Below are 22,258 nucleotides of genomic sequence, written 5' to 3' on the forward strand. Positions count from 1 at the left end.
GCACCAGTTGATTTTGCCTGCACCCTTCCTCCTCCTCCTCCTCCTCCTCCTCCTCCTCCTCCTCTCCACCGCTGCCTGTCATCCCGGGCTCCACTTTCTAATGACATGCATGTAGGTTAGATGCCGCTCCTATTGAGTTGCTCGCTCCAAGACTTGAAGGGCCCACCTTTTACAAGGCTTGAAACCTGAGCAGTGTCTCGTAATGTAAAGCGTTTTGCTTTTTTATTCAGAGGGAATCCTCTCCTCCACCTTTTTCTCTCCACAAATTAATTCCAATGCTCTCATCTCCTCTTCCTCTCCCTCTTCTTCCTCTCCTTGTTCCAGCACGACATGATCAGCAGCAGCAGCGTTTATGGTAGGTGGAATTTTGAAACATGTTTTTTTTCCCATCAACTTGTGCACTTTTCACTGTTTTCTTGACGTGATAGAAGGTGTAAAATGCTCTGATGAGTCTGAGCAGCCTGTGTCGGCACGACGCACACTGGCTCAGTCTCTCTGAAACAACTAAAGCCTGGACTGAAAATCAGAAAATAATGCTTTCTCATGAAATAATATTATGGAATTGTAGCTTTGATGTTTAGCATTATTTTTTATCACATGCACAACCAGTTGTAAATAATATCTGTTGTGATCCATTTAAATGATGCAGAATTTTAGAATTAGATTTCTAAATATTAAATTGCAAATATTTTTGAATATTACTTCTTACCAAATTTTAAAAATTTAAACACATAAATTAGTAGGATAGATACAATGTGATATTATTTATTATGTAAATTCATGCTTACATCCACTTTTTACAGCATAATAATAGAGTCTGTAGCAATTTAATGAAACAGCAGCATTTGGATTTAATTGCATGTGACTGGAGTCACTGTGAACGAGGCCCTCAATCGCTTTAAAGTCAAGCTGCATATGAATGATTTTCTCTTTCCATCAGTTGCATTTTATTTCATATTTGATTTTTAATTACATCAAAGCTGACACTGGTCCGAGAGATTAATACCAGGCGTTCGCAAGTTGAATTTTATTTAATACTTAATATTTTATTACATCCCTGGCTGATAATGGTTCGAGAGATTAATAAGTGGCAGAAGCGCCATTAACAACACGCCTTGAACACACTGTCATTTGATTTTCATTGGGTGTCACTTGTTGCAGGAAATGTGGCCGGCGTTGACTGGAATAATGTACATTTGTTTAGTTTGAGCCCTGAGTTTTGAGCGACTAATAACGCTGGAAGTCACAGTGGTGTGTGTGTGTGTGTGTGTGTGTGTGTGTGTGTGTGTGTGTGTGTGTGTGTGTGTGTGTGTGTGTGTGTGTGTGTGTGTGTTCGTACGCTGCTGTTTTTGTAGCCGTTATTAGTGAGGACTCGACCTTTGACCTCTGATCTGTCTTGCACACACACATACAGTCATTTACTTCACATCATGTGCTGTTTCATCCTCTTCCCGCTCGCACGTGTCTGTTTGTGAAATCTCCCGCTTGTATATGTTGCGTGCTGATTATGTTCAAAGGTGTGTTTGTGTCCGTGTTGTCACGCTAAATCTGAGATGTTGCTGCTGCTGCTGCTGATGATGATGATGATGATGATGATGATGATGATGATGATGATCCTTTCTTATGTACATTTCCAGAGCAGAAGCCCAACACGCAGATAATCAAATGACACATTTCCTGCTGTTCTTTTGAACACGTGACAGAAACATTGGTTTGCACCTGCACACACGAAGGCATGAAGTCGGCAGCTTGTTTTATTCTAAATTAAGTTTCTAAAAAGAGGATGTCCGTGTTTAAAAAATGCATCCACATGTGTGTGTGTGAGACCAGGGCGCCCGAGCGCAGCCGTGCACGTGTTGCTCGTGTGTGTGTGTGTGTGTGTGTGTGTGTGTGTGTGTGTGTGTGTGTGTGTGTGTGTGTGTGTGTGTGTGTGTGTGTGTGTGTGTGTGTGTAATGTAAATAACGCCGACACTCGGCGGTTTGTTTATTTCTCCAGTCTATTTGTCTGCTACAGTGCTCGGCTTCAGATCCGTCCCTCTGCATCCACTGTCTGTGCGTGTTGCACTGACAGTAGCAATAATCCCCCTCATTATACACATAACGTATCGCCTCACATCTCCGGCAGCCCCCCGGTGCAGCTAATAGGGACACGGAGACGAGAGATAATAGGAATAGAAGAAAAACTGCTTTACAAACAGGCGTCCCCTCTCTCTGCCTTTATTTATCCACACGCGGACTTCTCCCCTAAATGAATGGAGCCGGTGTGCAGCGAGGGTGGCTAAGCTGCTCCCACTGGGGCCTTATAAATAAATTATCCTGACACTTTCTATCAGTCTGTAATGTTTACCATTAAAAGCTGCTTGGCCGTCCCGGCGCCGGCGGCGTGCGATGGAGCCCGCCCCGCGGGACGCCTGCCAGATGTGAGGCAGCGTGGGGGAAACGGGGGAGAGCGGCGTTCGTGCGCGCGCGCCCGCCCGCCCGTCGCCTGCGTATCAGTGGGTTTGCGTCCCGACAAAGGGGCCTGTTCAAATGAGATCCAGGCAGGGTTGTCATCTTTTAGCAAATATGTTAAGTGTTATCTTTTGTGCTGTCGGCTCGCCGAGCGGAGCCGGACCCCTTGGGAGCCCGGCGCATGCAAATAGAACAAATCCCTCTCGGACCTGTCTGTCTGTTCCACTCGCTCCGTCTCTCTCCTCCCCGCGTCGTCTCCCCCCTCGCTGCTCCCCACGTTTGCTCGACAGTGCGTCAGACTGTCTTGTCTCTCCGCTCTCTCATCTATTTCACTCTTTGTCCACTTATTTCCCCATCTCGCTCTCTCTCTCTCTCTCTCTCTCTCTCGCTCGCCCGCTCGCTCCGTCTCTTCCTCTCTTCGTCCCTGAAGACAGTGCTGGGGCTGCGTGTCAGCTGACTGCAGCGGGGCTGTGTAGTCTTTGTGTTTCCCCCCCGCACGCTCGCTGACAGCCCCCTCTCTGCTGATCTAAGTTCCTCTCCCGGAGACGGCGGGCAGCTGTCGGTAGCGCCGCTGCCCGAGACGGCTTTCTGTGTAGATGAGCGCCACCGATTCCTTAAAATCCTTGACACCATGATCCACTCGGACCCCCCCTCTCTCCCTCCCCGCTGCATTCACTGGTCCACTGGCTGTTGGTTTTTTATGCCTTTCAATAGGCTTTTTTTTTTTATTTGGGGGGGCTCGTGTTGCTGTGACTGACAGTTGCCATTTGATGGATTTTTTTCCCCTCCTTGTTGCAATTGAACCTTTTTTCTCCGTCTCACACACATTTATATTTATTCTGCCCTCGCGTCCCTCTCCCAGTGATGACTGGTTATTATCTAGTCAAAATCTGATGGGTGTACTTAAGGCGAAGGGGATCCACACACGGCTCACTCGGGGTGAAATAACACTTAGAGCTTCCTTCTGTAATGTCTGATACCGAGATCATGTTCTTCTGTTTCACAGTAACGCGACAGTTTGATCTGCGTTTTTTTTTTTTGTGTGCATATGTACAGTATTTTAACACACGCTCAGAATCTGCTCATAAATCTAACGTAATAGCTCCCGGGTCAGTCCGGGTCTCTATAAACCGCCGGGAACAATTTATTCCAGGAGAGCCCGAGCTGATCTGAGATCAGTGTCACCAAATTTCCAAAATTTCACCACAGTTATTTTTCACCCTTGAAGAGACATTTCCGCTAAATTCATTTCCATGTTAATTCCAGCATTAAAAGCATTATCTCGCTGTCTTTGAACTCTGAATCCCCCAAAATGTTTGAAGTTTCTTCGTTTTATGTAATGCGTTTTCATAGGTTTTAATCAAATCAAAGCTGTAGCTCCCCCCCCCCCCCCACCTTCCTACCTTCTTTTGCAATCCTCTGCCCCCTTTTCTGAATTTTAAGCAGACCCCCGTTCACCTCCTTTTACTCTTCACCAGCAATCTCCACCACCCATGGCCCGGATTCTCCGGCAGATATTAAAACATTCAGCATTCGGAAGCGTTAAATATGCTAAGGACTTATTAAAACAGGAAAAAAATCAACTTCCACTTGGAATATTTCGCACCATTAGACTTCGGTGGACGTGGCAGCATACAGCTTATCCTTTACATTGTGCCTTCAAATAAGAAAGCACCATTCTAATTAGGTTATTGCCATGGAAGTCTTAAGTTAAATTGTGCATTGATATGCGGAGACGCTCACTCCTCATTTGGCCGACGGTGGGGGATGCCGACAAGAGCCTTTTTTTTTTTTTCCACAGAGGCCAAGAAAATGACAGCTATGAGAGAGCAAGGATCTCACTCTAATCTCTCGCCGCGGCTGCTCTTCTCTTGCCGACTCTGGCTGGATGATCTGATTTTGTTAACAGCAAGCCTTGGCTGCACAGTCTGCAGCTCAGTTTGAACATCTTGATTAGGGAGGAAGCTGCACGAGCGGAAAGCAAGCCGGACGTTTGCGTGTGTGCAAGGCAAGGCAGCAAAGGTGTGTGTGTGTGTGTGTGTGTTTGCGTTAATGAACAATGGCTCATTGGGTACGAGGCGGCGTGTGTGTGTGTGTGTGTGTGTGTGTGTGTGTGTGTGTGTGTGTGTGTGTGTGTGTGTGTGTGTGTGTGTGTGTGTGTGTGTGTGTGTGTGTGTGTGCGTGTGTGTGTGTGTGTGCTTGGCAGCCTGCCAGAGGATGGACACAAAGGATGTTGAGTGGCTGGGCGTGTGGCACAGCATCACTGAGCTGCCTGTGGCCTCTGGGAGATGGACACAAACTGGGAACAAGAGCAGAAGCAACTGATTCGGTTAAATGCCTTGAAAATGTCCAGTGTTTGTTAAAAGACTCTATTTTCATTACTGATTGTTCTATCTGCAATGTTCTATGATTGTTCATTTTTGACCTATGTTTCATATTTAAACTAATTAGTGAGTGTGGCGTCTTGAGGTGATAAGTTTTGTCTGATCGACACCCCCTTTTTTTAAACCATCAGATCGTCTTAATGCTACTTGTCTTGACCAGTCTCCCACCTTTTTAATGTGACGTGTGACCCTGGAACTGAAAATGTTCACAATGAAAAACCTCAGACTGAAACTGCAGATTTTTTCCTTGAACTGAAATAGTTGCAGTTAAATGTAAAGTTGATTCTAAGTTCTGCTCGTTCACTATTAGGTGTCACACAAAAGGCAGAAAACTTCAAGAAGAATCCTGAAATATTGTAATTTTTTCAATATACTGACTCTATAAATTATAATAAAATTACTAAAGTGGCTGCAAATCGATCTGCTGACATTTTAAAATAAGCATAAAACTTAAAACCATATAATTTTCCTCCTATACGTATGAAAGAACAGCTAAAGTAGTTCAGCATTGATCTGAAGGTAAGTCTGTCTGCTGTCGGCTCTGACTTCTCCCCTTAAAGGTGACGAGTCAAACGTTAAAACCTTAGATGTTCAGCCAACTATTAAATATGACAATAAAAGCAGAAAGCATTATATTTGAGAAGCTGCTGCCTGGAACTATGTAATATTTCCACTGTACGGACTAAAATAGTTACAGAATAATTAAGAGCTGAGCCATTGGGCTGCAGCTGATTCCTGCTCATGTCCTTTTAGGAAAACTTACTTTTAAACCTGAACCCAAAAACCTATGATTGTTTCACCATCTCGCTTCCATGAATTAGTCAAATCATTACTGAAATAGTTGCGTCTTGATTCGTTGTCAGATGATGTTGATCCTTCGACGGTGTCGCGTCAGGCTTTTTTCGCTGGGTTTCTCTTCCAGGCGAAGGTGGGGCCGCGTCAACAATGACTTAATCTGTGCACGTTGGAGCAGCTGCAGCCAGAAGTGTGCTTGTTGTCGTACCTGTGATTGTGTGCGCGTGCGCGGGCGCGTACGGGCCCCGTTTCCCCACTGGAAGCAGGCACGAGCATCGGGATGTTGCTTGTACGACTCCGTTGGCAGGATGGACACATGTGGTAGATGGTTAATGATCGCATGCAGCGTATAATGAGATCCTACTCTCCGTCTGTCTCCCCTACCTGGCATCATGCATTAACCATACAAGAGGAAGAGGAGGCACGCATGGTATTGACTTTTGAGTGGGTGTCTGCTTGTCCGTTGTTGGTTTTGTTTAGCACCGAGAGGTCAGCATGGCTGTAAGCGCCGCACATTTATAACAAGTGTGTTGTTTTGTTTTGTTTCATTTCCATGACAGGAGATTATTTTATGTAAGACAAGACTCCGTGCTCATCTGCGCCTCCTGAGCTCTGTTAAATGGTTGTAAATTGATTTTGGATGCGTCGCAATGTATACGCACAACAAGCCAAATGGGTTCAGTTTGTGGGTTAGTTTGTGTGTACTGAAGATTATTATATTAATGTATTCCGCACACTCAACAGCCACAGTATGCTGATGGAGGGAGGCTCTGGCTGTGGTCCATCTTCTTACCCAGTAACATATATTTATCCTCTTCACTACACAATCCTCCAGGCTGCTCAGCTCCCCCGGGGGGTCCCAATGACATGCTTACTAATGTGTGCTTTGGAAACGGAGTGCTATTGTATCCCCTAAATCTCACAAAGCACTGTATGATTTGCCCATTGTCATTAAATCGCTTTGCTTGTGCCAAGTACTTGCATCTCACAGAGGCTTAATGCTTTGAGGGTTTCAGGGACAGCTTCGAGTTCCTCTTTTGTTGATTTCGGGGAAAAGTGCCAAGACTGCTGCGTTGAATATTGTTTTGAGTATGGAGGAGGGAGGGGAAGAAGGGCCACTGCCAAGCGACTCCATTGAGCCCTGTGAATGGGCCATTCATATTTAGGAGAATCACCCAGATGCCATATTGTTGGCTCAACAACGCTAAATATTCTCCAACAAGGATGGGATTGTAACAGGTTTTTGAATTGTGCAAGTGTAGAAAAGGATGTTGGGCAATGGAGGGGTGGGGGGGTGTCCAGCCTTCAGTCAGTCTGAAAAGGGCAAAAACAGCTGTGACGTCGGACTGTTCATACTTTGCACAAAATGTTATTAATGTTTGTCACAGCATCCACATGTTTCATAAATCTGTTATAAAACATTCTGCATTCAGATATAAAGCGATGAATACAAGTAATAAATGTATTCCTTTAATTGTGAAGCCTGAGAAAAAGGCCTGCTTGTGTTTAATCCTATGCTGATGGCTAATTGAAAAGCGATTATATGTGCAGATAGAAGGAACAGCTGGAAAATCACGGTCACACTCCAGGTTCTTCGTTGCTCTTCGATGCCTTTCATTGCATTAACTGTCTCCATGCGGCTGCTGACACCGAGCTCCGTGAACGTCCGGCTGCACTAAACAACCTTGAAACTGCCGCTGTAAGCAGCCGAACTCTCGTCAAAGGGTCTGAGACAGGACTTAGCAAAATGTCACTGTGGTCTTTTATGTCATGCATGCACTGAGTATTAATCATGGCTGGATCTGCACCTAAGAGGCTGATCAAATTTATTGTTTGGCTGCACGGGACAGTAATGGGTGTTTAATTACTCAATAAAAGCCCTTTTATAGATTCCCAGGCCTCCTGTGTGTTGAGCAAATGGTATTGATCTGTCTCCGGGCTGCAACATGATAGCCTGTGAAGGAGAATTAGAGCCGTTAGCCTGCTAGCGCCTGCTCATTCATTAGCTGCATTAGCCAGAGGGTGGTTAAGACGTCGCATCATTAATACCAGCGTCTCCGAGGTTTTTGTGTTGTAAATCGCCGCGCGCCTCATTTACACAAATATGGATTCGATTAGATGAGCAAGGAATAACATTTAATCAGCGCGCGAAGGGGGGGGATATTTCAGCTTCGGAGGCGCTTCCCTCGGCGGCGTTCGACCCGACAACCTGCAGCAGCGTCCGCGGCGCTGAGCCGTGAGCGGCATTAGCCGGGCTGCTCTCTAATCCCAGCGCGTCCCCACCTACTAATCTGTAATCTGGCTTCTCCTCCTCCTCCTCCTCATCCTTGAAGGCCTAATTCTGGACCTGTCATCCCGCTCGCTCCGGCGCGGGTCCACTTTCGCATGCGTGCGCTCATGCGAGCGCCCACATCCAGCGAGCGCAGGCCCCGCTCGCCGGCCGCCGTGTCCTTTTTTTTTTCCGCCTAGCTGCATCTGCCCTGTGTCCATTGTTCTTTTATGTTCAGAGCATATTGCTGCTTCTGTGAACCAGCTCCACTCCCCTTGTGACGCACGGCGCAACCACTGCAATATCTGCCTTGATGTGTCCGTATCAAATGAATGCGGCCTATTAGGGACGTGGCCGAGTCAGTTGGGCGGCTTTGTGGACGGCAGAGGGCCTGCGAGCGGCCATGAAAGAGACATTGTCCAGCGTGGAGCGTACAGTTCCTTTGTAGATAAATGGATTTTCATGCTTATCAAGTCGGACAGTGACATGAGTGAAAACTGTGGAGAATGTGGAATTATTCTCGCTGCACGGTCAAACACGCGGACAACTGTAGTTTTAAGTGTGTGTGGTCCTCCATTGTCCGGCAGCAGCTTTTTATTTAGCCGTAGCCTTAATTTGGAACCGTGTGCGTCGTGGACCGAGCTGGGAATTATTACTCCTACGCTGCTCACATTTGTGTTATGACAAAGGTACATATAGTGTGGCGCTCGCCGTCGCGCGGTGAACTGATGTTTTTCAAATGTCACCGACAAAGAAAGCTAATTTTGGATTTTCATCTATTTCATAACTTTAATTCCTTTTTGCTTTTCAGAATAATATCACTAGTCCAGATATTGTGTTTAAGGGTATAATCTAGAGAGGAATGCGGTCGGTTTAATTCGGCCTACCTTAGCATAGGAGGCTAAAATGCCAGGCGCCTCTTCCCATGTCTCTTGACTTTGCACGAGTTGTTGAACTCTGTCACTGAACATCATTTTGTCACTTTAAAGTTTGACAGAGGTGACAAATACAGTCGATTGGTATCTTTGCTCGTGTTAGCCTAGCATGTTAGCCTAGCAGCTAAAGGGCATCGTTTCCCGTTGGCGTTTAATTTTATATCATGTGCAATACATTCAGGGCTTTTTATAAAACATACGAGTGTTTTCTCCCATTTATAAATCACACTTACTGAAAACCAGCTATGAGAACTATAAATGTAATTCTATGAAATCTGTCTAAAACCGAACATTTAGTGAATTTATAAATGATTCTGTTTTTATTCCACCAAATACAGATGTAATGAAAGCATATAAAGCTGCCAGCCAGCTCAAATTGCCTCGTGCAGACACTGGAGTGACGGACGCACAGTCTGCTGCCGACTCCCTTGTCTCGCATCGTAATCCCAGGAACATGTGTATATACTTACGCCGACGTCGCGCGAGCCCCCGCTCACAGCGCGCTGCCTGTGCGGCGCGAATGGGAAGCGATGTGTACTCGATGCGGAGCCAGTGATCTAGGTAATCTGCCTGTGCTGTGGGACAGGTCTATTGGTCCACAAATCAATTGGCTTCATGTCCGTGCCATTAGGCTAACATGGCTGCTGAGGCGCTGAGCGGTAAACAGACTGTTTAATTCCCCTGGACACTGGCCAGGTGGACCCCCACCCCCCTCCTCCCCCCTTTTCCTCCCGATCCCTCCGTTTCATTTGTTTCCTTCCTCTCCCCCGTTCTATGGTCCTCGTCCGTCCGTTCGTTCCTCCTCTCCACTTCAGTCAGTGCAGTTATTCTCAGTGGACGGGTGCTTACAGGAATATTGCTTGGAGGGATTGTGTGTGTATAAAGAGGAGAGATTTTGGCCAATGAACCTTTGTTGTGCTCTGTCCTCCAGTACCGTGTATATACTGAGTAAGTGATCCCTTGGGATGCAGTACACACATCCAGCATCCTTCCCCATCTCTCTCGTTTTCTGCCTCCGTCTCCCTGTGTCTGTCTCACTCTTTGTTTCTTTCTGTTTTCTCAGAGAGAAACCTGTTTCCCATTCTGTCTCTATCCCTGTTTATCTTTCCCTTCATATAAACCCTCTCTGTTGCTTCTTTTTTTTTTTCCTCACATGTACAGGAATATGAGGGGGCTACATCAAAAACAAACGCACACTCTCATGATTAGAAAAATGCAGATTTATGCCCAGGAAGCAAGAAGTTTACCACTGCCGCCAAATAACACAACAGCTCCGTCGTCTCATCCCGCGGAGTCCGTGCTCTCCCTGCGTGGACGCGGCTAATGACTGAGCGTGTACAGTGTAACGTCAGCAATTCAATTTATCCACTTCGCCGGCATCCTGAGTCTTTGTGCTCCACTTCGGTAATTGAGCCGGTGTGTCTTGACAGATGAGTGTTGCTGGCAGTTTTCCTGTTGCGCGTCTCATTTCCTGCGCGCCGCTGCTGATTGAGTGATAAGATAAGAGGCCGGCAGCCACGTACCACAGCCCCGGCGCCGCTAACAACCTGATGAATGGCAGCGCTAAATTCCTGATCCGCGATTAAGCCGCGGAGGAGGCGGCGGCGGCGGCGCAAATCCGGGCCCGTGCGGAATGCAACCTCACAGGTTTGTGATGGAAGTGGAAATTACAGCATTATGTAAAGTTCCCCTGGACGCTAACCGGGGGGAAGAAGCCAGCAGGCTGTGTCGTGGCTTCAGATTTGCCTATAGGACCAGAACGTTTTGCGGTTGCTAGGAGACTGTGAAACCCTCGGACACATCTGGTCAGCTGTTAGCGCCAGTTGTTGACAAGGGCCAGAGCATCTGCAGCAGCGTGATGCCGTTCAGGAAGTGAAGCGGCCTCCGGATAAATGTGCTAACGGCACCAGGCGCTAGTTAGCTAGTTAGTGTGACTCCACGCTACGGGCGAAGAAGCGTCGCCGTGTCCGTCGTGACCAATACAACAACTTTTCCCAACGCGAACCCCGCGGCCTGAGCTTCGGCGGCTGCGGCGGCCCCTTCGAATCCTCTTCCTCCCGGGACCTGAGCGGTGGAATAACATTTATTCCCTGTCCAACAGGACAGCTCGCAGTCTGTATCGTGTGTCACAACTCGCCTCCTCCATGAATACTTCAGGCTCTCCCTCTGCTGAATCACCTCTTTTTACTCCCCGCACGTGTCTCACTTCAGACGGAGCTGTTCCACGGCAGAGCCAAGCGTCGGCGGCGCTGGTCCGCGGCACTGGGTCGCGGCATCGTCAGGTTTCTGTCCAGGTGGCAGCGCAGGTATTGGCCGCAGCCTCGTGGTAATAAAACCCTAATTATTTATTTAGTGAGCGTGAAAGCCCAACTTTCGAGCTGAAAGACATGCTGTGCTGAAAATATGTGAAAGTGCATTAAGTTGCCAGCACATACGCTGCTAACAAGGTCCTGGTCCGTCTCACATGAGATCAGGCAGAACTGGAGGGAACGTGCAGAGCGCTGATCACGGGGCTGTTAAATATACCGTCGGTGCCGCTAATGTCTATGTTGATACAGTCGCTGCTCGGCTCAGCGATAAATCTTCCTGCTAGCAGAGGTTTGGTTGGAGAAGCGGTCGGAGAAGCTTCAGCTGCGAAGACGGTTGTTCCGAGGTTCAGAAACGCTTGATTTCCAGATGAGATTTCAAGCTGGATGGAAGCGTTCGACTTAGGATCAAGACCACGGTTCGAACCAATGGTGGCCGTGGTCGTGACACTCGAGGCCCCATCAGTTGCATGTCACACACCAGATATGTTGGTCTCAGATCTTCATGTACGGAGTCTCTGCGCATAGAAAGACTCGTGCTGTTCCAGGTTACGCACAGGGAACAGTGACACTTATTATTGCTCATCATTTTGAGGCAGAGTCGTACTGAGACCCTGAGACCAGACGCTTGTTGAGCCTAAGTGTGGATGACAGCAGCAAGCGCCGTGCAGAGCTTGATCCGTTTTAAAGGTAAATACGGTGTGTGTTTTATTTCATTGCCTCGCCGGTGCGGCTGATGCGGTCTGCCGGTGGCGGCTGTGATTTCTTCCTTTTTTTCTTAATGTTTCTCGTCCTGTGAAGTCACCGGTCGGTGGATAAACTGCGAAACCACGTTCATCACGCGCGAATGTGATTACAGCAGCTGATCGATAGACGATGACACGATACTGGTGGATGTCACCTGATGAGAGTGTGTGTGTGTGTGTGTGTGTGTGTGTGTGTGTGTGTGTGTGTGTGTGTGTGTGTGTGTGTGTGTGTGTGTGTGTGTCAGTACATTAATGTGTGTTTGTCCATTGTGTGTGTGTGTGTGTGTGTGTGTGTGTGTGTGTGTGTGTGTCAGTACATTAATGTGTGTTTGTCCATTGTGTGTGTGTGTGTGTGTGCGTGTGCGCGTGTCAGTATGTTAATGTGTGTTGGTCCATATGCCTGCGCGTGCACGTCGGACTCAGATCCGCTGTGGTAATGTGAGATCAGACGTAGCCTGTTAGCCGGAGCCTTACATCTGCTGTCAGCCTCTCGCTCTAACTCTGTTAAGGACGTTATTGATTGCTCATTATTACCCCGTTCCCTGAAAGATGAGCGTCCCCTATGATCACATTAAATCTCTCCTCTGTCCAATTCTCCTGAGATGCCTTCTGCTCATCGGTGCCCATCAAATTTCTCCTCCGAGATCTAATATCAAGCAGCCTGACATTTTTTTCATTGCCTCTGGTTCTTTGCGTCTTGTTTGATTTACTCCAAATAACTGTCGGCTTTCTCTCTGTTTCTCTCTCTTTTTTTTTAGCTAATTGATGTCTTTAGTCTGTGTAATGGAAATCAGCAAACACGGATGAGCAACATTTGAAATTATGATTTGTTTTCTTTTTATTAGCGCAAAGACACACTTCAGGTTTTCATGTTAACGTTGTGATCTGTGTTTATTGACTTGATAGCAAACAAGAGGAGCTGACAACCGAGCCTTAATATGCACTTTATTTGTACGAGCGGAGCTATTTTAGCTTTGTAACATGTGATTTAAAAGGCACCGGCAAATGTCAGATTTATAGTTTCATGTAACCGCTTTAAATTTGCCTTTGAATCCGCCCGGGTTCACGCCGCTCCCTCTGTAACGCTGCGTTGCCCTTTGCCGCGGCTCACGTTGTCATTTTCGCTGATGATAAACAGTTGTTGAAGGTGTCTGGCGTCCGCCGGCGCCCGTGAAGCTCGGGACTGTTGAAATCCAGCCCTCAGCGAGAGGCCATCTCATCGGCCCCCGCTGTCCCCATGAATAATGCAGCACTATCGACTGTGTCAGTTGAGCGCGAGGAGACGCGGCGGCAGCCAGCTTGATATTCAGCTGCTGGAGCTGACTGGATGCCCTCACTTTGAGACAAACTGCCGGCTCCAACAGACAGGACCTGAATCTGCTCATATGAGACGCGTGCCGGTGTGAAGGTAGTTGTTCTCTCTGAGGAATCCGGCGTTTCTGTCCCACCGCAGGCAACACAGGCGCGCGCGTGTGTGTGTGTGTGTGTGTGTGTGTGTGTGTGTGTGTGTGTGTGTGTGTGTGTGTGTGTGTGTGTGTGTGTGTGTGTGTGCGTCCATCCGTAAATCCGTGCACACGGATTTACAAATATTTGCAGTAAATCTGCAGCTGTGAGATATATAGTATGGTGTGTGTGTGTGTGTGTGTGTGTGTGTGTGTGTGTGTGTGCGTGTGCGGATCCCGCTGAAAGCTCTAGTGAGAATCTCCTGCCCCCTCGACACGACCAGTTCAGTCTCAATGCCACCGATCGATGGGCGTATTGATCCGCTGTTTGACTGTTTAGACAACCTGTGTGAATTCCAGCATAATGCAGCCACAGTGGATTTGAAGGCGGCCTTCGCCCGCTCGCGCCCGCGCACCTGCAGAGACGTGCCCGTGCCCTTGTCGAGTTGCAGCGCTCGCCCCCGACGCCCGCAGCTCCACATCCGCGGTACGTTGGGTTCCTACGGAGAATGAGCGGCAGGATGTGGAGCTCACGGAACCAAACGTGGGTCCAACCTGAAGCAGCAGCCGCCACGGTCTGCTGCCCTAAACCCGCCGCGACCTTTGACCTTTGGCCTCTCTCCTCGGACTTTGCTGGGGTTAGGTTTTTATCCCACTTCTCACAATTTAAACAAACTATGGGTTTGTATTTTGAGCCAGCAGAAGTAAGACAATTTTCTGTTTTGCTGTGTTTATCCAGCGTCAGCAGTGAAAACCACCACAGGTGGACGCGCTGTGAGGCCACTTCCTCGTTCGGCCTCATATTTTCATTATTTATTGGGACACAGCGAGGGGAGGCGCGAGCTGGAAGACGATGCCAGAACCGATGTGAAATGTGGCGGATTTGACACTTCAAACATGCACCGCGAAGGATCCTGCGAGTTCACAGGCTGGGGTAGAGGTTATCCCAGCCAGTAATCCACACACACAGCCGTCCACGTGCGCCGCTCGTTGCGGGCGTTAATCTCCACCAACTGCTGAACTCTAATCTCGCTCGCTTGCCAAGTGTTTCATACACTGCAAAACTCCGTCTTAACAAATATGACTTATTTTTATTGAGGCTGCCGAGAAAATGTCAGTGTCGGAAAAATGTAATTTTGCTCCATCAACGTAACTCGGATGATTCCAGGTCTGAAACAGTTCTTAGCTCTAATCTGGATCCTGTGGATTTGAGGTCCTGTGTTTCTGCAGTGTAGATCCTACTTGGCACCGGGTCGGCCTGCTGTTGTTAGGAGGTGCAAACTGTGGAGCTGTGGTCCAGTCTAGTGTCTGAGCCCTCCCCTCCAAACCCCACACACACACACACACACACACACACACACTCACAACATGTGCAGACAAACACGAATGCATCCACAGATGGTGACACTCCGGCAGTCAGTCGTCAGCTGCCTGTCTACGTGCCAGCGATGCTAACACACACACACGCACGCACGCACACACACACACACACACACACACGCGCACAGGCTGGCGGCAACAAACACGGGGATGCATCATTGAGCATCGGCTGGTTTCTCTCTAACTGCTGAGGGGAAATCAGTGTGGTGTTAAGTAACCATTCATGCTGAGCCGGGACCACACACAAACAAACGGCGCACCTACACTTCTAAAAATACATTTACCTCCGCTGAATAATAGATGATTGAATAATGTGAAAGTTGTCTGGCAAACACAACTTGTGTCTACAGATTACCGCCTCCCGAGCTTTTCAAGCAGCGCCATCACTGATATGTTAATACGCTCCTGTATTACTATTTAATTCCCCTGACAAATATCTCTTGTGAGCTTTCAAACTCTTCCTGGGATTGTGATAGATTCATTTGTTGTTGCATTGTTAATGTCTCCACTCTGGACCGGAGTGTGCTGTGTAGGTAATCGCCCACTCCGGGGCTGCGGCGCCGCTGTTTGTGATGTGGATCTTTCCTGAGGATTGTATTTGAATAATGAGGGAGGCTGGAGCGTTCTCTTGTGCAGAGTGTCTCGGCGCCGCTGCAGCAAATGACCTCTGAATAGTTGTTTTGGATTAGCCATCAAAGTCTTCTCTGGAAGTGGCCAATAGATAGGTACTTCCAGAAATGAGTCACTTGAAAATGATCATTGCTGCCGTTGCCGTATAAGATAATGGATAACCATTACACTCCATTTTCCCCCAGCTCCTCACCCACACAACGCCTGCTCTTGAAATATGATGCATCCACTGCGCTTAGTGAGCACTTAATGTCCGAAAGCACCGTGTTTGTTGAGATTTACAACTGCGCCGGCACAAGAAAGAGTGCGTCGTCGGTGTATAATGTTGTTCACTCAATAATTATCTCATTTTATTTACGAAGACAGACAGCTTTAGATGAGGTTAGAGGCGTCCTCTCTATTATCTCCACCTGCCACCGCTCCGCCGCACGCCCTCCCTCCCTAACTCCCTCCCCCCCACGCGGCCCTAAATGACGTCCTTCATGTCGAGGACTTTCCAAAGTTTCCATCGAGGAGGAGAAGGGGACGGGGGGGGGCGCCCGGCGCAGGCTCGCAGGCAAAGAGTGTCCGCGAGGAAAAAAAAAAATAAAAAATTACACCACGGCTCTCTTTGCACTCGTAGCTGGATCGATGTCATTTCTAAAAGGATTAGGCCTCCTCTCAGAAATCTATTTTAATTACTGAACACTCACGTAAACAAAGTGCTGGTGGTTCATAGGTATGGATCTGGGCGTCAGAGGAGTATTGATAGTATGTGGCCCCATGTTAACCTCAGGGGCACAGCCAAAGATCCTGTTGACTGCACCTCAGGTGGAAACGCGGCGGCGGCGGCTGTTTGGAGGGAACGGAGACCGTTCCTGCTGTCAGACGAGGAGCGCTGCAGCTGTGGACGGGCAGGAGGAGCGACACCTGAGCATCAGCATCGGATCAGTTCACGTCCCTGCTTCAAACTGTGCTTCATTCTGTGCATTAGAAATAAATAAACACCAAATTCATTAGCAACACGAATGAAATAACCTAATGAAACCATTAGTAACCAAAGGTTTATTCAAGTAACTGCAAGTCTGTTGTTAACCTTCACATGCATTTGAAATGTTTATTTAAATGGTGTTTTCTAGTTTCTGAACAGAGACCAACACTTTTTTCATCTAGATAGAAAATGTGACCTGAGCTTTTCTTTTTTTTTTTTTTCTTAATTTAATCAGCTTCAAACGAGCATCAGTAGTGGAGCAGGGCTGTTGGTTCGGGCGTCGCTCCTCTCTGTTTACTCCACTAGCTCCACGGGGCGCTGAAGTCTCCGGTTCTATAGAGGTGAAATACATAGAAGGTAAACACACTACATAAAATGCCAGAGGCCTAATGTGGAGAATGAGACTCAACAGAAATGGGGCGGTGATGTAAAAGGTTCATTAGTCTGATAGTAACAGCTGCATCTTCAACAGGGTTAAAATTATTGGCATCTACATTTTTATATGTTTTAAATAATGCATTTGACTTCAGCTGACACAAAGTGAGGCCTTGCTGGTCATGTCTCACCCGCTCCAGTCACCGGGTGTGACGATGCTCCAGCACAGCGGCCGCGGACGTCTGTACAGATGTCCCGTTGAGCCGATAAGAATAATGGGGCCGTTTGCATGCGCTGCGCTTGTGCTTGTGCTTGTGCGTCTATCGGCCTCCATCCTCTGTGTGTCTTTGAGGAAGGAACCCCACGTCGAGCCGGGTGATTAGCCACGCTGCGCTAGTCACAGGAAATGGAGTAGCTGACGGACAGGCCGAGTGCATTATAGATGAATGCCATGCGTTAGTGGCTCCGAGCCCCCAGCGAAGATCTCTCAATTTCCTCTCTGAATGACAAAAGAAGCCACGCACAATTTCCTTGATCCGGAGCATTTGTTTAACTGCGCCCTACCCATTTAACCCGCCCATTCAATAGTCTGTCTAGTAAAAGGAAATTTAGACAGTGTCAATTTATACAGCTCTAAGGGAGATCTGATACAGGCGGGCAGGGGCGGCCGTGATGTGCCTCCGGAATTGAGTTAGAGACTCGCGGCGGTTCAGTCGGATTTCTCCTGCGCGCAGCGTTCACACCATTCACATCGTTACTCCGGCGCGTGTGAAACTTCAACACACCTCAGCCACATCTGGGGGTTTTTTTTGTTTTTTTTTTTTACTACGCAGACATTTCAAAGTTTGATGGTCAAAGCTGCGAAAAACTTATCACGGGGTCAAAGATCACAGATTACAATGAATATTTGATTTTTTTAAAGATGCTGTCATTTGTCAGATATCTTTATATTGCAGCTCTGAGCTGTCATCTTTACAGCAGCCTCTCTCTTCCCCCCCTCACTGTCTTTGAGTTAGTGACAGCTCATCTCTCCCGGTCACTGCTCGCCGCCTCGACTTTGAACTTGTTCTGTTTACTGCCTTATCTGTTGTTGTTGTTGTTGTCGCCGCCGTTGCTTTGCGACAGACTAGTTGTTGTAATGGTGAGCCGCGGCTGGGCTCGAAGTCTTCAAAGACGCCGATTCGGGGCTTGTTGGTTGTTTTCAGACTAGTCTGGAGTCGAGCAGGGTTTTTGTTGTCTGTGACGCGCTGGAGGAAAGAAAGCTGTTTAGCAGTTAACACAGATTTGTCTTTTTTTATTCAGCTCAGGCAGCGTTAACAATTAAAATATTTTTATTATTACTGATGCTCCAAGGAGCGTGTGTGTGTGTGTGTGTGTGTGTGTGTGTGTGTGTGTGTGTGTGTGTGTGTGTGTGTGTGTGTGTGTGTGTGTGTGTGTGTTGCCCCCTCATGTCTAATTTCATAATTAATTGCCTTTTGAACGACCTAATCACATTATTTGATTCTCCGCTGCAGGTTGTGTGCCAGTACATCGTAGCCCGTGGCTTAGTCACAGTGTGCTGGGCTCATTACCAGGTGGTCCGGCGGTTGTCACACACTCACACATGCTATACGCAGTGTGTAATCCATTTCCTTGCTGTTTGTACTATTCAGACATCTTTCTGTTAACCAGTGCATTTTTTCACAATACATACTTTTATAGGCAAACAATATGTTTGAAAGTTATTCGTTAGAATTTGATAAAATCCAACTAAATCATTACGTGCTGGTGTTTCATCATTATGAGTCAGGGAACATCTTTACTTTCACTTCAGCCGAGTTCCAACTCCGTCACAACTTTCCTGCTGTTACAACGAGTGTGGTTCAACGACTGCCTGAGTCTGTCGGAGCACAGCCGAGGAGCAGCAGAGTTTACGTAGCATCATCTGCTAATTTCATGACAAGGGTCTCAGGAGAGATAGGTAGTTTAGCTCTAGTGCAGTTTATCACATTTATTACTGCTAATACAAATATTAAGGTCTATTATTTAGTCAATATTATAGTATGTAATGTGAATTACATCATTTACTGGGCAAACTAATTACTTGAAACCCCGTTATTACGGGGTTTCTGGCTCTGCCCACTGGTGTGTTTGAGAAGGATTTGAAAAACTGCTGGACAGATTTTTCCCTGGCGCTGTGAAAACAGCTCAGTCTTCATGAAGTTGTCACGCAGCACTTTCCTCTTTTTTTACTGGAAAAAGACATGATGGTTTGTTTATTAAGGGCCTCCAGTGTCTGTATATGTTAGAGGCATTGTGTGTGTGTGCGTGCGTGTGTGAGCATGATGACATTGACATGCTCACACACACAGACACACACGCAGCTTAATTATGACGTTACCAAAAATGGGCAGTTTGCTCTGACACCCCGCTTGCAGAATCACACAGCGGACAGACTTAAAAGAGCTCATTAGCTCTCTCTAAAGAGCTGTTTACTGCACATACACACACGCGCGGTAATAGGCAGCTCTGTTGATGCAGATGGACGCTGAGTGTAATGAGAATGATTAGGCTTCTCTATGTGGAGGCTGGGGAAGGAAGGCGGGGGGGGGGGGGGGGGGGGGGCACCGCCGGCCGACTGGACGCTTCAGAAGGTGGAGAAGACTTTCTGTTGGATGTTGTTTCAGCTGAGTGCGGGCGAGCGCTGCCTCCTTCATCCTCTGCTGCACAAACACGCGCGGCTGCTGCATGTGTCCGTCCAAATGTTTCGCAAATATCCCCCAGGCCCCAAAACCCTTGAAAGAGTCTTGGAGTGAATTCGCTGCAGCCTTGCAGCTTAATCAAGGTGCTGTAAAGAAATAAGGGCTGGAATGAAAGGGGAGCTGCTCCTCCAATGTTTGGACAAAGCCGTTAACATTGTCTGCGCCTGTAAATCCCATGAAGGCTGTTTCAGCCACTTCATATTGAAACTGCAACTGAAATCTTCTTTGTATTTTAAATTTAAAAAATGGCCTTTCAGTGAATAAAAGCCTTTGGAAATAGTAAAAAAAAAAGTACAGCTGACACAAAATTTATTGTATTATTAAAAATGTTGGTTCATTGTTTTTAGTTTTGTAACACATTCAGGGATGCTTCGATGACTTTCAAGGGTTTTAAAAGCAAGTGGAGCAAGTGGAAGTACCTTGAACATTCCTCCGGTCGGCCCCCGCCTCTCCTGCAGAGCCACATTAAGGGACTTGTGCTCGTTGCCCTTGGTTTACATCACGTTGCATTAGTAGCCTACACCCTGAATGATACCAAAGTCAGTCGTCCTCCGTCTCTTCCATATGTTTGGGAGGAGGATCAGCGAGTTCAAAGCGCTCAGTTCAAAGCATCTGCCCTCATTTGAATAACGTAGAGTAATCGCTATTACCTTATTTAAATAGTGCAAGTTATCATTTGGCCTTCATTTGCATTGCTGGGGTAATCACTGCGTCTCTGCATTAACCTCATTATAGAAGAGATGAAAGCCCTGATGGAGCCTGACACACTCTTTTATATATGTTATCTTTATTAATGATGGAATTAGAAAGATTCATGTTTCTTTAAATGGAGGACACGTCAGAGTTTGATGGAGTGTCAGACAATAGGAAGGGTGTGTTGTATTTTTCCTCTTCACACCCGTCTGCTTTTTCCTCCGTCGTTCTTCTTCCACTTGTTTCCGTTCCATCCTCCGTCCAGTTCTCCGCTCCCACACAGACATTTCAGCCTTGGAGCCTTTCTGTATCACGTCGCGTCCTCACTTCGCTCTCAATTAACAAGTGAGGCTAACTAGGAAGCGGCGGAGGCTTGGCGCGCGCCGCCCTTGGCCACAGATCAAACGTGTACAAACAGCGGCGCAAAGTGACAAGATAACTTACTGTAAAAGGAAGGAGGCGCTGGCAGCATCGCTACATCACTGCAGTCACACACAACTCACAAAATATGTCTGAGGTCTTCCACAGTATAGACACCAAGAGCTATGCAGCCCTATGAGGCTATCACCCAGGATGCATTGCGAGGGATTGTTTTGAAGCTAAATGTACATAGCTACACTTCTACTATAGACAAGACACTGTGATTGTGTTTAAATTATGTTTGTTTTAAAGGCAGAAGCCTTTCAGTCTACAGATATGTTGAACTCAATAGACGTATGCTGAGAAACATCATAATAGACGCGGTGGGAGTCGTGCTACTGTATTTGTCATGAAGCCCAATTTTCTCTTCTCTTTGTCCACTGGCTTCACCTTGAAATACTGCTCTTATATTGCTCCGTTTTCACCTAATATATTCTCAATTTTAAAGGCACCTTCGCCTCCAGCTAATATAAAACTTGCCTCCGCTCGGCTCTTTGTTTGAGACGTTTCCCGCTTGCTACGCTGGGATGGTGACAGGCACGCCAGCCCCTGCTAGACTCCCCTCGGCTAAAATGTTGTAAATTAACACAATTAGCAGATCGCCATTCTGCTAATTAGCCACTGGCGTACGCCGAGAGATGGGTCGAGAGAGAAAGAGAGAGAGAGAGGAGAGAATCAGAGAGGAAATAGGAGTCTGGGGATTCCCCCCTCCCCTTCCTGTGTTGTTACCAAACAAACATGAGGCCTTGGAAAAAAAAGAGCAAGAGAGTGCGAATATGTTTGTGCTTCTCTGTTTGCAGCGGCGTAAATGGCTGGGATGAAGGGGAGATTGGCTCCTCCGTGAATGGATTTTATTGTGCATGACTGCTTTACTCACACAAGCGCAGGAGCACACAATTCTAAGGCAGGCACTGCTCAGCAGACCCCCAGCTGTGGATCTCTACATGCAGGCGCTGCCAGTCAATAGGTCGGGGGAAGCAGCCTAAATGACACCGATATTATCCTTTATTTGTGTGCACTAAGTCAAATCAAACGGGGTTCAATCTGCCGCGCGGCTGCTGTGATTACGCCCAGTCCAGCCTTTGATAGCGCCACGGCTTTGATAGTGAGACAACGATGGAGTCGCTGTGTGACTGTCGGTGTTTGCAGATGGCATTGGCTGGGATTAAAGGAAACAGTGGCTCTCCAGCCTCCTGAGGCAATAAAGGGGAGAGCCAGGTGAGTGTGTCTGAGATGAGATGGAGCAAAGAAAAGGGGGGAGGGAGGGAGCACAGAGGGAGTAAATAAGAGGAGGGGTGGCTGCACAGAGAGAGAGCAGGGGAAGGGAATGAAAAGAAGAGATATATATCGAAATAGATGGAGTCAGAATAAAGGGAGGTGGAGAGAAATAAAGGAGGATCTAGCAGGAGGGGCGGTGGAAAATGGAGGGTGACGAAGAAAGAAGCAGAGAGGGGGAAGAGGAGGCGGCAGGGAGGCATGAAGAAGAGAGGCAGACAGAAAGGTAAAGAGCACGGTGGAGAGAGAGGAGGTCAAGGTGGAGCCGTGCAGACAGGAACTATGCTTGAGACACAATGTGTTGTAATTCATAGCCTGCTACAGCTCCTCTGTGTGCGCCTGTGTTTGTCCGTCTGGGTCAGTGGGTGTGAGGTTGTGTGCGTGCGTGTGCGTGCGTGTGTGTGTGTGTGTGTGTGTGTGTGTCTGTGTGCTGGATGAAAGTGCTG

At 47.5% G+C, this 22,258-nt stretch overlaps 1 protein-coding gene across 4 annotated transcripts in view; it reads left to right on the forward strand.

Moving 5' to 3' along the window:
* LOC114846244 (fidgetin-like) overlaps positions 1-22,258 on the forward strand; it is a 29,797-nt gene that overhangs the window by 1,279 nt on the left and 6,260 nt on the right. Inside the window, exons 1-2 of one of the 4 annotated variants that reach the window (XM_029135077.3) lie at positions 1-204; positions 325-355. The exon at positions 1-204 is cut by the window's left edge and continues 566 nt beyond it. The exons of 1 other annotated variant lie outside the window; for it this stretch is intronic. In XM_029135077.3, coding sequence (XP_028990910.1) covers positions 331-355 — 25 coding nt within the window. In that variant the 5' untranslated portion in view covers positions 1-204; positions 325-330. Of the gene's footprint in view, positions 205-321; positions 356-22,258 lie in introns of all 4 variants that reach the window. 2 more of the 4 variants (XM_055506071.1, XM_029135073.3) reach the window with 2 other exon arrangements.

The sequence above is a fragment of the Betta splendens genome, chromosome 2 (genome assembly GCF_900634795.4).
Source record: "Betta splendens chromosome 2, fBetSpl5.4, whole genome shotgun sequence".
Lineage (NCBI taxonomy): Eukaryota > Metazoa > Chordata > Actinopteri > Anabantiformes > Osphronemidae > Betta > Betta splendens.